This window comes from Python bivittatus, unplaced genomic scaffold (genome assembly GCF_059951505.1).
Source record: "Python bivittatus isolate LINGU-HERP-01145 unplaced genomic scaffold, Pbiv_v1 ctg000700_np1212, whole genome shotgun sequence".
NCBI lineage: Eukaryota > Metazoa > Chordata > Lepidosauria > Squamata > Pythonidae > Python > Python bivittatus.
Window position 1 is genome coordinate 39280258 of NW_028277098.1, and position 16875 is coordinate 39297132.

Below are 16875 nucleotides of genomic sequence, written 5' to 3' on the forward strand. Positions count from 1 at the left end.
ACGGGTCATGTTCGTCACCCGATGCAGAGTTTGCGAACGGAAGCAAAATTTTGCGAACGGTGCTGTTTGTGAACTGAATTGTTCATGAACAGAAGCGTTCGTGAACTGATGTATTATTGTATCTCCTAGATCAGGAGCCCTCTTGAGGTGTTGGGACTACAGTTCCAAAAAAGAAAAAGAAAAAGAAAAATTGCATTTCAAGAAGGAGTGTTCTTTCTGATGTGTTAGTCTTCCATGTGTTGGTTATGTTTGTTTTGGAGGTTAGCATTCCATTCTATGAGTTTGTAGTTTGAGTCTCTGTCAAGGGGACTCTTTTGGACTTGCATGTGTGTCTACATTGGTATGCATAAAACTTTTCTTTTAGCTATTTGGGTCAGTTCAAATAAGAATATCTGGTTAATAGAACAGGAGGTTGACTCCTAGCTCAACCCACTTCATCGGGTTGTTGTGGGGAAAATAGGAGGCAGGAGTATTAGGTATGTTCGCTGCCTTGAGTTATTTATAAAAAAATAATAAAGGTGGGATAAAAATCTAATAATAATAATAATAATTCTGGCTAGGACCGATAGGAGAAGTAGCACAAAGTATCTGGAAGGTTTTAGCCATCGTGCACATTCAGTTAAATAAGAAGATGGGATATAAAGTGAGCAAATGTATAAATAAATAATGCATTGGGAAAAGACTATAATGGGCTTAATGGACCTCTGGTCTAATTCAGTGTTAAAGTAAAGTCTCCCTTGAGTAAAGCTTGATTCCTTATAATTTCTGTAGTCTATATGGCTTCCTTCTGGGTTGTAAGGTGATCTCCCATTTAAGTACTAACCAGATTTAATCCTCCTTAGCTTTTTTGAATTTAGCCAAGGTCAGGTAGGTATAATGCAGTTCCAGAAATTTCATATTTGCAATTTTGATAACATAAGATTATATAAGGTGTTTTAATTTTATAATTCTTGTAAATTCTGGTTTAAAAAGGCTATTTAGACTTCATAATGCAACATCTTTATTAATACTTCTATCTGGGAGAATCTAAAGTTTGTTGAGGAATATAAAAACAATAATAATAATGATATGTAGATAAAGCAAAGGCTTTTTTTTTTTTTTTTACAAAAGTACAAAATTACAAAAATATTTATTTTAGAAGGAGAATAATTTAAAAGGAACTCTAATTATCTGGAGGATGCAGGCTAAGATTCCAATATTTCAACAATGTCTCTTTTGGTTACTGTGCTTTAATTGCACAATTTAATTGCACAATTACGCATTGAAATTACGCATTCAGTTTTATAATGGGGGGAACCCTTATAACCCTTTGAACCCTATGTGATTTACTTTGATCTACTTATGTTATAAAATTGTATTGTGTTGGACCTGTACTTGGTTTCATTAATGTTCTTGCAAATTAATAACCATTACACAAGTATTCCTTAAGCTTCACAATTAGGTAAAATTATATTAAAACAGGTGGGAGAAGAACATTTATATTATACTTAGACAAGGGCAACTGAGATTGTCTAAGCATACAGGCTATGGATTATGCCACCTACGTTGACCATCTGCAACACTATGGGCCTATCTTGACAAAACAGCTTATGTATCAAATTCCTTGACACTTTTAAAAATGAAAACAGCTGTAGGAAATACAACAGTGTTGTGTAGATGGAATAATGGATAGATAGCTTAGCTAACACATTCCTCATGCCGTATTACAGGCAGGCAGGTAAGAGACCAAACAGAAACAAGCATCGGCTGATTGGGAAAAGCATTAAAATACATCAAAATACTGTGTTTGACATCCAGGGAAGGACAAAGTCAATAAGCAGAGTTTTATTTTCAGTCTTGCAAGGAGCTATAGCAATGAAGACTAACAGAGCCTTAAAGGCAAAACGCTTCAACGTCCTTGTAACCGTCCAGGAATAAACATTTGAGACAGGATTTTATAATGTAAGCATTGGCAGTCTTAACTCTCCCTGCGCATTTTTAGAGATGGAGGGGGCTTGAAAGATAATAGTGTATATAAACCTTACTTATTAAACTTGCATCTCATTTTTTGTGAAGGCCATTTGCACATTGATACTGATTAAATATATGATAGCTTTAGAATGAATGTATTCCCTTATAAGTGGTGTGAACTGTTTAAAAAGGCAGTGATGATTTATTGTGATTACTGCAATATGCCAAAAGCATTTTAATTATAGTTGTGAATAGTAATTCTCTGTTAGGTTATGTGATGCTAATGTAGAATAAGGGAATGCAATGATAGGAAAAAACAGCCGTCTTGAAACACTTGTCTTGCATTGGGTAAATATAGCTCTAAAATGTAGAAGTTACCAATAGAAAAGGTTCTGTCTATTGCTAGTGCTAGTTCTCATGAAGGCAGCTCGCTTAGATGATTTCTGACAGTAAAACCAGCTTTTCCCAGAATCTCTAGAGAGTTTGTTTAAACAGCTTTTTAAATCCTTTTTGTTGGAATATGAAACTTGGACAGTTATTTCTGTTGGTAGAACTGAAACAGGCTTTGCAGCATTTTTCTCTTCTTCCAGAATGTCTTTACTATTGTGGGAGTGGGCCATATCACGTGTAATAAAGAAGCGTTATATTACTGCATACAGAGAAATAGAAGTGACCCAGATTTAAATCTCCATTAGATCATGAAGTTCCTTGGGCAACTTTGGATCAGACACAGTAACCTGGCGTCTTGTACTTCACAGGGGATGCTATTGTGGGGACAAAGTGGAGCTGGGAAGAGGACCATGAATTTTGTCTTGAACTTTTGGAGGGATGATGATAGGAATATAGTGAAATTCCAGATACTCACCCATATGTCTAAAATAATGTTCATATAGTCTCTGGATGAAGATAAGCCATAGAAAAAGCATGTAAAATTCAAGACATGTTGACTTTCAGTGTAGCACTGGGAGGTTTGTATGCATATGCTAACATATGAAATCAACTCTTTGCAGGCCTGTAGTGGGAAGGCATAGTTGTAGTGGGATCCTAAAACACAACATTCTCTGTGTGCCAGATTTTCCTGCACCTAGCTCCTGAAACATGGCAATGGACAGGCCCTGACATCAGAAAAGGAGAAATATAACATATTGAATCAATTTGACCTTCTGCATTAAAAAAGAACAGTGAAAGAGAATTAACCCTGAGTACTGTATCTTTGCCTGTTGAAAGTTAGTTCACGTTCTCTCAGTTCATGTGGACTAGCTACTTTTAAAAGAAAAATATTGTCCTTTTCCGCAGTTTGCCTTTGAAAAAAGAATATGAGAGATTCCCATCCTCTGATAATCAGTTATGGAGGAGAAGGTCTGAATATTATTTTCTTAATAGGATCTGGCTGTCTCTTCACCAGAAGGGTGATGTCAACAAATCCCTTATACCAGTGGTTCTTAAATTGGGGGCAGTTATTCCCAAGGGGCATATTTGGGCATATTCTGGGGGGAATGAAGCAATTTGTAATTGATTGGGAGTAGAAGATACAGTTTGGGACTATCACTGCGAAGATGCTTATGTAAAACAACAGAAACTAGGGTTTTCTGGGGAGGTGGGGGAGTAATGACATTATTCAAGACCTGGAAAAGAAGTAATTGGGTCAAACAGTTTAAGAACCACTTCCTTATACTGTTGGTTTCAGCCAGAAAGGAGATAGGTTGACTTCCAAATCTCTCTCTACCTTTCTGCCAATAAGCTAATACGAACTATTTCTCTTTAGAGCTGTGACCTTATGTTTTGCCTGTTTATTCAGCTGATAGGCAATATTTCTTACCACACAGGTGGGTGAGGTTAATATTGGTTTCTTAGTTTAGTATTTATCTTGGTTTACTTCTTCATGCTATGATTGTCACATGACGAAATATAGGAGCCAAAATGTGACTTCTTACCAAATTCTGAGCATTGATGTCTCAGGATGAAGTTTATGCTTTGTAGGAAAATCTGTACATGGCAGAGGGTTGAACTAGATGACCCTTGTGTACCCCCTTCCAACTCTACAGTTCTGTGATTCTGTGACTGGCAGCTCTACTTCCTGATCAGTGAAGGACATGCAGTCCTTGAATAGAAATATTGGCACATTCTCTGTATCTAAAATAGAAATCTTATTGTTCCGTGTATATTTCATACTTCCCTGATGGAAAAGGTTTTGCCATTATTACTATCTTTACAGCCTCATAGCCTAGTCTGTGATTCATTCATTCCTCCTCTGAACATGCAAACAAATCTAAGAGGGGTTCAAAGGCTGAGGAACTGAATGTTTAATCTGTAGCTGATTCATATAGTCCTCTGTCAAAAAACTGTGCAGGCTTAACTACCAACTATTTTTGTATATGTGTAAATAGAATGTGTGTAACATTGCTTTTGGATAAGTTCCCTGTCTTTCTCTATACAGTATATACACAATGTGCATTCTGCCTATTCCTCTTGGGATAAATCTTTCTTTTGTTATAAGGTTGTGAATACGTGAGACTGAGTTAGTGACTTTTATAAAGACCAATATTTTCTCTTTTTCAGCATTTTTCACATTAACTGAGATTCACATAAATAAAACAGAGGTGCAAATTGGGATAATCATGTCATTTGGGCTTGGGTTAAAGTCCTGACTCAGTAGAGCAAACTTTATATATCATATAATCAGCTCTCCCTTTTTAATTTCAGGTTATTCTCTTTAGCAGTCTAGGTTTAAGGATCGCCATCTGCCACCACTGTAGCTTGTGTGTAACTGAGTGGTCTGTATTCTTCATAAAAAAGCTTCCCTTGCTTTATGCCAGGATTCTGTTCCCCCAAAACCTTGTATAAAGCAAATTTGCATATGGCAAAGTCACAGAACCATTGGAGAAAAAAAAGAGATATGGCGTCCAATTTTGTAAGCCAAATGCATCGATAACTGTGCTCATACATTTTTATTCTTAAGCACTCCGTTACTCAAACATGTTTTCTTCCTTGTCTCATGTTCTGTGTATAATGAAAGCATTTTCTCCATCTTTTCTCCAGCTGCATTTCTAACGCACATGGTTATCAAGGCAGACAAAGAGGAGAATGCATTACGGCACTATGAATTTTATTAGCTTTGGCACGATATAATATGTCCAACTTTATTTCTCGGGTTAGAGAGATCCTCATTCTTTTAATTTTGGGTAAAGGGGTTGGACAAGAGGTTGATAGCTGTTTTGACCTTATAGTGACAATAGTAGTAGGAAAGTGAGTGAGAGACAGGATGCACAATTAGAACAGTTGTGCAACTGGATGTTAAATGTATGAGTGGAGGCAAAAAGGGGGTTTGATGGGAAAATGTTCAAGTGGTTTTAGTGGAAAGAAGTCTTGGCATGTTTTCAGACCGTTGGTGCAAACTGACTATGTTGGCATAAATTGCATAATAGATTTTTTTTCACTTAAAGCAAATTCTGGGATGAAAATAATCATTAACATAACAGCGAATTTGCATAAAGGGAGGGAAACTTGATGTTAGGCATTACAAAACTTTTTGGACCTTTGCAGTATCAGTTCATATTTATCTTGCTGATCTGAACAACCTTGCTTGAAGGTTGTAAAAAGCCTTTTTTTTTTCCAGAAGAAAAGTCATATCACAGGCTTTGTTTTGCATTTGTAATTAGTTTTAAATAGTAGAGGTGCTGCCTTAGAGGCGTGACTTTAACCTGACATTGCAGTTAAGCACTTCTCAGGTTTCATGACTTGGTTTTGCTTCAGGGTGGAAACATCTGTCTCCAGAGTCACCTTGATGCCTAAGCTTGTAGTATAATAGAAAGTGATATGGCTCAGAAATAGAGTATCCATATAAATCAACCTATACCATGCCAGTGCCTTCCAGATGTATTGGACTTCTGCATCTAAAAATCTTCAGCTAAATTATGTGGGGGATTTGGGGAGTTAAGTCTGATGCATCGGATGGGCACCAGGTTGGGAAACTTGAACTAGCATTATGTAGACCAGTGTTTCTCAACCTTGGCAACTTTAAGACGTGTGGGCTTCAACTCCCAGAATTCCCTAGCCACACGTCTTAAAGTTGCTAAGGTTGAGAAACACTGATGTAGACACTCTGGGACTAAACTTCATATAGTTTATATGGAACGGTTACGTGACCTTCCATCCAGACACTGACTATGCCTAAATCGAAACATTTCCAGCAAGGTTTCTGCATTATGTCTTTTTAGAACAGGTTGTAAGAATTTATTTAGTCTGTTGATCATGACTTTAAAATAGTATTTAAATTAATTTTATTGCTTAGCAGTATCTAGGAGATACTGCTCTAGGACTGGGTTCTCCATAAGGCTGGCAGGGTGGGATGTTAAATGTGGTACATTAAAAACCTGGTTTTTTTTCCAGTTGACTGGAAGCATGTTTAATTTTGGTATTAAAATATTTATATCTAATGGAACTGGCCATTCTGTACCATGCTTAGGTGCCAGAAAAGACCAAATAAGCAGTGGGAAAAAAACAAATACAGATCTTTCTTATATACTACATATTCAGAACCTGGTCATCCTCTCCTCTCTCCTCTCTCCCCCCTCCCCTTTTTAATAGGTGCCCCTTACTGAGCCTGTGGATCCAGTGGATTTGGAAGATTACCTTCTTACACATCCACTTGCAGTGGATTCTGGTCCTATGAGAGACTTGTTTGAATTTCCTCCTGATGATATTGAAGTTATCTACAGTCCTCGAGAATGCAGAACATTGGTATCAGCTGTACCAGAGGAAAGGTAAGGAACAGAGGGAAAAATATACCTAGATCACACACAGATATCCATGTCTGTATATTTATGATTTACTCCAATCCAAGATGTTAAAGGAGTTGGAGTTCTTCCCTTACTTCTTTCTTCCTCACTGGATTGTTTGAAAATTCTCTTTCAAGGTTAAGTTCAGTTCCTGCAGAACTCACTGACATATCCATGTAGTTTTCTTGTCAACTATTCAGAATTGTTTTGCCCTTCTTCTCCACTGTTATACTTTAGTAAATTTCAAATTAAGGAAAGGGAGGCATAGTACTAATAGTTAGTAGTATTTTTTTTGTATTTGAAATGCTGTTTTAAGTGGTAAGGGGCCCTGAATACTCAGTACAGTTGGAAGGTGGGACATAAATTGAATTAAAAAAAGATAAATGTTTGCATGATAGATGATAGTTAGATTTGTTGGCCCAACTAAAAATCAGATTTTTGGGATCTTTGTGGTTTGGAAAAAAAACTCATGCATCTTTCTTGTTTTATCTCTTTCACTTGCAGTGAAATGGACCCCCATGTGAGGGACTGTGTAAGGAGTTATACAGAAGACTGGGCTATTGTGAACAGAAAGTAAGTGTTTGTATTTAAATAAACAATTGTGCAAGGGGATATAAGCAGTTGCCATTATCTATGGAAATGGAGTGGTACTTTCAGAACACTGTCAGGCAGCCATCACTAATGATAATTTTCAGTAATGAAAAATTAACTTTCTGTAAGTGTTAGAATAGTATATATCCACTCCTCCTTTTGTGTATGTGTGTGTGTGTGTGTGGTCATGCTGCTCTATAGGGTAGATTACTTACTGTATTTACCTGGCAGGAAAACTACTTTTTCCCCAAATGATTTACCTTTATATGGATTTGCTGAGAGCATAATAATGGAAACAGACAGGTTTTCTTCTTTCTGATCTTTCCTTTAGAAGAATGAGGCCCATCTTAAATTTAGGATTCTCTTCCTTGTAGGTGAATATGTTATGGGAAGCAAGTAAAAGAGAATAGGCAAGAAGAGAGACCATTTGAAGTTGCTCTCAGAGGAATAAATAGTGTTAGGAAAAGATCTCGGTGTATGAGAACATAAGAAATCTATTTGCTCTCCTTCTTGCATTTTGCATTTCCTTATAGGAACAGAAAGAAAAATCCAAAACACAAGAAAAGTTGGGGGAAGGAGAAGATGAGGTGGAAATCAAGAAGCTTCCATGTTTCTATAGCTATATTTGTATGTCACGCTCAGTTTAGTCAGTTGTGAATGAGTCTAGCCTTCTTCTGGAATTGTGCATTCATGCCAGTTGGAACAGGAATTTGTAAGCTGTTGCTTTTACTTTTCATTAATAACAGCTTATTAGGGCATATGAATCCAGACTCATTTTAGTTTACTCAAATTATATCTGTAAATCACAGTCTCGGGTTGGTTTGTTACACTTTCGTCCTTGTAGATGGGTCTGAAATAGTTTAAATGATTAAACAAACAGCATACCGATGGTGCAGCAAACTGTTATTAATCAAAAGCGGAGGTGAAAACTTTCAATATTGTTCATGCTTCCCAAGGACTCCTGCCAGAGGAAGAAAAGGCAAATACATGAGCTTGTGGGAACATCCCCCTGGACCAGGGTGGAGCAAGCTGTGGCCCTTGGGACCTCCCCAGCTGGCCTTGCTCCTAGGCAGCAATTTGGCTTTGCAGGAAGAGCATGCCATTGTCCTCAGGGAACCTTCTTTCAAGCCTTGCTGCTACTAGGAAGATAAGAGTGGATTTGGTGCGGGTCTTCACTTGCATGAAATATACCACACACCTCTGTGTGCTGTGGAGAGGCTTCATAAAAGCTTAATATTGGCACCTCAAACAGTATTCATGCTGTTCCAGTTGCTCATTTGGGACTAGGTATGCAGCGCAGCGCAGATGACTGTTGCTGCTAGCAAGTCTGTTCAAACGCCATTTGTGCCTGAGTCTAAAGCGGCTATTATTAGTAGCATTATTCCCATTTTCCTCTCTTTCCTTTATCCTCCTTTTTGGTTTAGAATTTTTTAAAGGGAAGGTTGAAAGAAAGAGTGGGCAAAAGAAGTATGAAAGGGAAGAAGACTGCCTACAGTAGGAATGAATGAATGAATGAATGAATGAATGAATGAATGAATGAATAAACAAACAAACAAACAAACAAACAAATAAATGGGGTGCGTGTTTTAGCTTATGCTCAATGGCAAATCTGTCTGAAATGGCCAAAGACTGAAGTACACCTGCTAGTACTTAAAATTATATGAAATAATTCCACTTCTAAATAGTGAATTTAGTCTCTGGGGATTGATGTAAGCACTGTTCCATAGAAGCATACTTTGGGGTGGAGTTAGGTATGAACAATGGTATTTCTTCCAAAACAGCAGCAAATTCCAGACTGAATTCCTTCTCCCTTCTCCCTGAAGTAATTAACCTGGGCATTCCAGGTGTCTTGAACTTGGCAACAATAAACCTTGCCCGTTGGCCATGCTGACCAAGCTCATAGGAACAGGAATTCGGAACCTTAGGAGAGCTTCAGGGTGCCTACCTTGCCGTATAGTAACAGAACTACATTGTATGGCATCATGAGATTATTTCTACTTTATAGGTTATCAGTAGTCATGCAGGCTGCTACATGGACAGAGTAGAAAGAAATGTGCAAGATTATGTTGCCATGTTACATATTTCCTAAGATCACATCATGGCCAGAGAGGAGTCGTGAGAGCTATTGTTTTTGGCTGCAGTTCTGTTTCTCCTACATATGGAATATGAATTCTTTTTATTGTATACCTTCAATGTTCCCTGGAGAGAGTGGCCAATGTGAAACCCTAAGAGATTGAAATTTAAAATACAAACGTAAACATGTTAATATATTGGCATTTTTTGAAGTGATCTATTTCATTTGTCAATTCTCCTTGTTAAGGGTGTTGTGTCTGGCTTCACTTTCAATATTTTTTTTGGTGCTTTATGCATTTGCATCCAGAATGGAGATGCTAGGGATAATTTTTCCTTTTTAAAAAAACTAATTATAGGCATTGAAATGCAAAGACTGGTGGAGGAGGACAGATAGAATCACATAGGAACTACGTGTTTGAAATGGAAACAGCAAAATGGAATTTCTTATGAGCATATATTATTTCTTAGCTGAGTTGTGCTCAAGAAATTTATTTTTCTATGTTAACTGCACTCTAGTTGAATGCACTAGATATGGTAGTTTGAGGACACCTTTCTGTTATTTCAAGGCATATATTACATGTATAAACTAGATTCTGTATGACTATGGGAAGTATTATCTGCTTGTAGAAGAGAATGTGGAATTCTATATCTCTATTAAAATCAGAATATACAATGTAAAAGAACTCAGAATATCAAAGTGCTATAGCAGTCAAGAAGACCTAAAAGCTGCAATAAATTACTTGTCCCCTCCGCTCAGATAACTTATCAGATGACATAATATCAGTAAATTATGATACTTAATTATGATACTTAATTTACTGGGATTAATTGGTAAGCATTCATATATATTACATAATCCAGATGTTTGAGAATCAAATAAATGGTGATTGTACTTGGTTGGAGCAACTTATGATTGTTAGTAGTAATTGCTTATTTCAACAAAGGAATTGTACAAATTGACTTTGAGGGTTATAATCGTAAATGTACTTTACAGAAAACAGTTGAACATTCTTAGACCCAGTGACAGCAGTATAAGAATAGAAAATACAATTGCTTCTTCTAATAACAAGGGATATTGTATATGCTACTATGAAAGTTGTTCAGACTATTGAAAATTATTTCTGCTGAAGGGATTAAGTTTTCAAGAGTCAATAACTTGTGCTTATTTTCTTTTGAGGTGGGGCAGGGCCACAGTTTAATTTGCTTTGCTTTGCTTTTGAGTAGGTATCACAAATTGGGCACAGGATTTAATCCCAATACCTTGGACAAGCAAAAAGAGAGGCAAAAAGGCCTGCCCAAACAGATCTTTGAGTCTGATGAAGCTCCAGATGGCAACAGTTACCAGGATGAACAAGTAATATTGCTTGGTTTACTTCATCAAAATTATATGAGTTTTTTTTTCTTTTTTTCTTTTGCAAACTGTATTTGATCTGTTGGGTTTTGGCACTCTCTTCTATTTGATTTTTTTAACATTAGGATGACCTGAAAAGACGGTCGATGTCAATAGATGATACACCACGAGGTAGCTGGGCCTGCAGTATTTTTGATCTGAAAAATTCCCTTCCTGATGCTTTGCTCTCTAATCTTCTGGATCGAACACCAAATGAAGAAATCGATCATCAAAATGATGATCAAAGGAAATCCAACAGACACAAGGAGCTTTTTGCATTGCATCCAGCACCAGATGAGGTACTGTTTGGATACTTCTGGTTAGTTCAAACTAGCTCTTGCTATGAATGCAAGCAGGGACACCTTGTTCATATATCTGCCATTTTTGTAGAAAGACAGTGAGCATTTGCTTTTTACTAGGTATATGCACAGCTATGAATTCCACAAACAAAAAACGTTGAAAAACCCAGACAAGGGAAAGACCTCATATAAAGATCTACCTTTCCTGTCTGAGAATAAATTCTCTATAAATAAGTGAGCAGGAGTTATTTCTGAGTTGATACACATAGAACTATACTGGGAATTGCCCATATGTTATCTTCCTCTTCTCCACAGCCTTGAAGTTCTGACATCCACTCTAAAATGAATGCTAATGTTTGCTTGTTCCACCACATTCCATCACAATGCAGGTGTTGGTGTAGTAGTTCTTGGCCAATAGCCAGCAGCCTTTGCCAAGTATAAAAGAACAACTATTTAGCCAAGTACTATCTTGGTTTGTTTTATGGAATGACTACCAACTTTGCTTGAAGAAACAGAGGAATGAAAATATAATCCTTTGGGCATTTTTTTCCATGGCATTTCTTTGAAGCATTGACCAAGTTCTGACCAAAGGCTCTATTGAAGGTCCTTTGCAAAGCAATGCAGCCCTTTTGTTTGTCATAGAAAAGTGAAGCAGCCATGTTGCTTTGATCTTACTAGTTCACTTTCCTCCTCTGCAATTTCATCTGTCATGTAAAGTATATAGAACAGGATTTTCCAATGGTGCTCCACTCATGCCAAACCCTCTGCCATCTTGTGTGTGTGTTGGGAGTGGCTGTAGAGTGACCCGAAGCTCCTTTTTAAACAAATTGCATTGCCTGTTTCCCTTAAGGAGGCAAATGGTGGCACCTTTGCAGCATGAAGGTTTTCATCGAGGCTAATCCAGATTGCCTTGCACAGGCAGATCTACATTGTCTTTACAGTTCTCCAATCTGTTCTGAAGTTGCTATCCTGAATTAAGTCCCTCTACATACTATAATTTATAGTTGCCTGCAAGCTGATCAATTTTGAAGTTAAATTTATGGGGTGGATGGGAATTTATTTTGCAGTTTTTTAGTCATTTGATACTATGCTTTGTTTATGGAAGTGGTGCATGCATTACTTACTGGATTTGTGCCCAATTCTAGGAGGAGCCCATAGAAAGGCTAGGCATTCCAGAAATCCCCAAAGAACATTTTGGTCAAAGGCTTCTCGTCAAGTGTTTGTCTTTAAAGTAAGTATTAACTCAGCCAGATTCACTTTTTTTGATCTTCTGCTTGTATTTTCCCCTCTCTGGGAGGTGACCTTGAATTTAAAATGAAGGGGGAGGGGAGGGAAGAGTAGGAGACACACACGTACACAATTCCTATCTTGTCAAACTAAGGTTGCCAGCTCCAGCTGAACTGTTTCCCTGTGTTCATGTGGTACATTTGTATAATTGTGTAGGTGTGTATATATACCTGCCAGAAACCACATTCCCCCCCTCCCCGAGGATAGGGCAGAATCAAAATAAATTCATTTGATTTGAATTTATGAATTCAATGAATATAACCCAATTATGATTAATATTCTTTAAAATAAGATAAAATTAATTGATCCTCTCTGCGTAATCATTCTGTCCCATACACAAAGACAACTCCTGCACACAGTAATACAGAATTGTATACACACAGAGACATAAACACATCCCCTCCTTCCTCCCAAGAGAAACAGCAAAAAAGAAAGAAAAAGGAGGAAGGTGTAGCTGCACTGGGTAGGGGAGAAAAGGGGAAGCAGCGGGGAACAAAACTGGGGATTGAAGCAGTTACTGAAGTGGAACAGAAAGGAAAAAAACAAAAAATCCCACTTAGAGATAGAAAATGGTTTAAAGTTCACTAAGCAATCAAACCCTCCCAAGCAATGAATAATCTTCAAAGCATCCATATCTTTCCATCACTGTTCTGCAGTCATTTGTACCTTCAATCTGTTTGTTTTCAACTGGGTTTTCTATTCCACTCAGCTAATGACCCAGGTTAATTGATAGAATTTATCCATCTGAATGTATTGGATGACCAGATGTCCTTTAGATCTTTAAATGAATGTTTAAAAGTTTTGCGTGTGTTCTGCTTGGAAACTTCCAAAAAATTATAACTGTGGCTTGATATAGATATATGATTTACACATTCTCCAACATCAAATAGTATTTAAATAGCAGGAAGCAATTAAACAGCAGTTGAGTGCAGCTGAGAAGAATGAACTGTCTGAGAGTTTCACATTCACAACCAACACAAGTATGACTAATATGCACCTCAGTTGCAATTACTTCTATCTCCCCCCCTCCCCCCAAAAAGAGTAGCTGGAGTGTATTTCTTCTAAAGAAAATATAGGCTGAACTATAAGGGCTTTTTAATTTGGTGGAAAGTAAGAGTACATGATGGAGATTTATGAAAGTATGCATGGAAAAAATAGAAAAAGAGAACTTCTTACTTTCCCATAATATTAGAACTCAAACTGTACAATGAAACTAATGGGAAAGAGATTTAGGAATGGTGAATAGAAGCCTAGAATATGTAACTAATGCATAGAATTTGCTAGTTAGCATAGATCACCTTCCCCAACATGGTGGTCACCAGATGCGTTAGACATGAGCTCCCATGATGCTCATCCAGCAAGACTAGTTCCCATGCTGGCTGGGAATTGTGGAAGTTGCAATCAGTTGCCTCCAAAATGCACCACTTTAAGGCAGACTGAGACTCAGAAGCCAAAACTGTCTCTTTAAACTCTGAGCCTTGAGGCAGCTAGCAAAGCATTCACCAGGGAGCCGAGAAACTTGTTAAACAAGTTTAATGAAGTGGAGCTCCAGAATAGAGGGTTACCTGTAGTTGGTTCATTGCCTATAACTCTTCTCTAATAACATGAGGTAAAATTTTACTGCTATTCCCTTAGAGAAATAAAGCACAAAACTGATTTTCCACATGACTTTATTCATCTTGTCTGTCCTCAGTTCTGTCAACATTTCTTGTTAGGGAGCGCCAGTTACTAGAGCTTTTGAAACTGAGATGTGAGTGGGACTTACCTCCTAAAGGGAAACCATTTTAAATCCTGGCACTAACCCAGACAATTTTGTGCTCTTTTCTGTTAGAGTGTTCCATAAGACCCCAGAGCATGAAGTAGTATACTTGCAATGAGTTTCTATATACATTGGCCCTTTGCTGAGCTCCGTTTCTGTTAGATCCCAGAAATGATATTTACACTAATATAAAGAGTTCCTGAGTATTTTGTAGTGATGTTCGAGAAGTAATCAGAATTTTGTTAAGTGTCTCACAGGGCAAATTATAGTAATTAAAATTATTGGTGACAATTTTAGGAACTTTAAGATTGCATCCAAAGCAAATTAGGGGTTCAGATGTTAGATAGAGACCAGAAGATTCTGGTCCACATCTCTCTTTGGCCATGGATCTCATTGGACAACTTTTGGGCTGGTTATTATCTTAACCCAACTTAATTCATAAAACTAAAAAGGGACGAGTTCAGAGTCCAGGGGAAAAGCTGTGGTGTGTTTGTATATATAATTGTACATACTCTTGTATATCACTGTAATACTTTGCATATACTACAAATTGAAGTGGTGTACAATATATTAAAATACAAAATGCAAAGAATAATATGAAAGAGTATAAAAATATCACATTCGGTTTAAAACATAAAACCAAAACCATCAGCATCACCACATATAGCAGCATTTCCTTAACAGACTTGTAAAAGATGCAGTTATGGGTGCATTATAAATTTCAGGATAAAGCTCACTATATCATAATCTAGTACTGTACTCCGGTGTTCTTGGCACATGCTGGAAAATCTCACCCAGATTGTCTTAATAATTGAATGAATTTCTAATGGTAAAAGCAATGTCAGGATCCTCCTCTCAGGTTCTTAGGATAATTATTCTCCACCAGTAGTGCATATCCCAGAGATCTGACACTGGATAGGAAACAGAGTCTGAGAGCCAGCTTGGTCTAAGAGGCTCTGGACTAGGGGTCACTCCCTTTCCCTCAGCCCAAGGAAGAAGGCAATGGCAACCTTTTTACAAAAAGGTTGTCTGGAAAATGGCATAGACTCGAAGGGAACACACGCAAAAGGAAACAGTGATTGAAATGTTAAGCAAGTCGTAATAAATATAATAGTAGATAACATGTAAACATAGACATGTCCTTTTAAAAAGTTGGCCTTTTTGTTTTTAATCATAATGGGACTCAGATGCTTTGATAGACAGTGGTGGGAGTTAAGATACGAAAGGCTGAGATCCACTAGGTTAGGGCCCTGTATGTCAAGTGTAAAACCTCAACCAGCCCAGTATAAATGAAAAAAAAAAAGTTACTTCTATAAATCTATGTTTGCTAAGCTGTGGATAGCTGGGAAACCTCCACTTTAAATATGTTAATGTAACAGACATAGCTACAGATAATGAAAGCCTGGCAGTTTTTAATATTTGTCACCCTAGTGTATTGTTGTTAGGATGGGGCAAGCCAGCAGAAATCCCAATTTATCATTTATAGGAATGGATTCGGGGGGACACAGATGATAAGCAGCATCACTAATATAGTTTGTTGTGTAGATGAATAGGAGTGTTGTCGAGTGCCTGTGTAGATTCATGGTCTGGGAAACCAGTAACACTTTTCTTCTTGGTTAAGTGAACTGCAGGATAAGGAGAATCAGGAAATAAGAAAGAAAATACTCAAGAAAGCAAAGGCTTATAACACTGCCAGTAATTTAGAACAATGGAATATTCTCATGTCACGTCTTAGCTCTGTGCTGAAATACATTCCTTCGTTCCCTAAGAATCCTTCTAGTAGTGTTTAGTTCCCTTCCCTGAGTTTCTAGGACCACGTGTGTTCCCCCAAAGCCGTGACTGTGGTTCCCTAAGTTTCAGCAACTGCCACTGAGTTGTAAGTTGAATATGACAGAAGGGAGAAATTATTAAATATATGGGGAATCATGGTATCAAGTACAGTAATTTTAAACTATATTGATTTTAATTTTTCCCAGTCAGTTTTGAAGTGTGGGCCTCGGCATGCTATTCATATACCAGTGTGCTGAACAAAATAACCAAACTAATAAAGAATGTAGACTTTAGCATGACATCTGAGTTGTGGCTCCTGGCTTGTTCCTTTTCCAAATTAGAATTGCAAACCAAGATGTGTTTTTATGATTCCTGGTTTATTTTCGAGAGACCAGATAGGAGCTTCAGTCTGGACCACAAAGGTTTAAATTCCCAGTTAGTTTAATTTATAGTGAAAGTTATTTCTGAATAAGATGGTTGTATGCAAACACACAGTCACACTGTCTACCAAAACGTAACAGTAGCAAAAGATTTTATTTTTTCTCTTGGTCAGAAATCTTTACCATAGACTCTTTCTGTGCCAACTTGTGAAATCAAATTATTATGCTGTTTTTGAAGCTTCACAAGATGAAGCTTTTGTTTTGGACATGTGGAAATGTCTTTGAAATTCATAGGGATCACTCATGTGTAAGTATATATATATAGCATAATTTACAGGCTATATTAGTGATTATGTAGGAGTTGGTCTAATCCAGTGGGAAAGATCAGATTGTGGAAGATTGTGCCCTTGCACACCTCTCATTCTTTTTACTGGCTTGACATATTGAGGGGACTTTAGGTATATAAGACAGCATTCAGAGATGTTTGATACAGGTAGTCCTCGAGTTATGACGATTTGTTCAATGACTGTTCGAAGTTACAGTGGCACTGAACGAAGGGAGTTACAACTAGTCCTCGAAATTCTGGCCATTGCAGTGC

The 16875-nt window shown here is 37.4% G+C and overlaps 1 protein-coding gene across 8 annotated transcripts in view; it reads left to right on the forward strand.

The window, feature by feature from the left end:
• The window catches only part of DOCK7 (dedicator of cytokinesis 7), a 138177-nt gene that overhangs the window by 20238 nt on the left and 101064 nt on the right, over positions 1-16875 (forward strand). For all 8 annotated transcript variants that reach the window (XR_015798560.1, XM_088154291.1, XM_025170719.2 and 5 more), the window contains exons 3-7: positions 6538-6713; positions 7233-7301; positions 10617-10746; positions 10869-11081; positions 12227-12312. Coding sequence is in view for 7 of the 8 variants with exons in the window: in XM_088154291.1 (XP_088010417.1) it covers positions 6538-6713; positions 7233-7301; positions 10617-10746; positions 10869-11081; positions 12227-12312 (674 nt within the window). In the remaining variant the exon portion in view is untranslated. The remainder of the gene's footprint in view (positions 1-6537; positions 6714-7232; positions 7302-10616; positions 10747-10868; positions 11082-12226; positions 12313-16875) is intronic.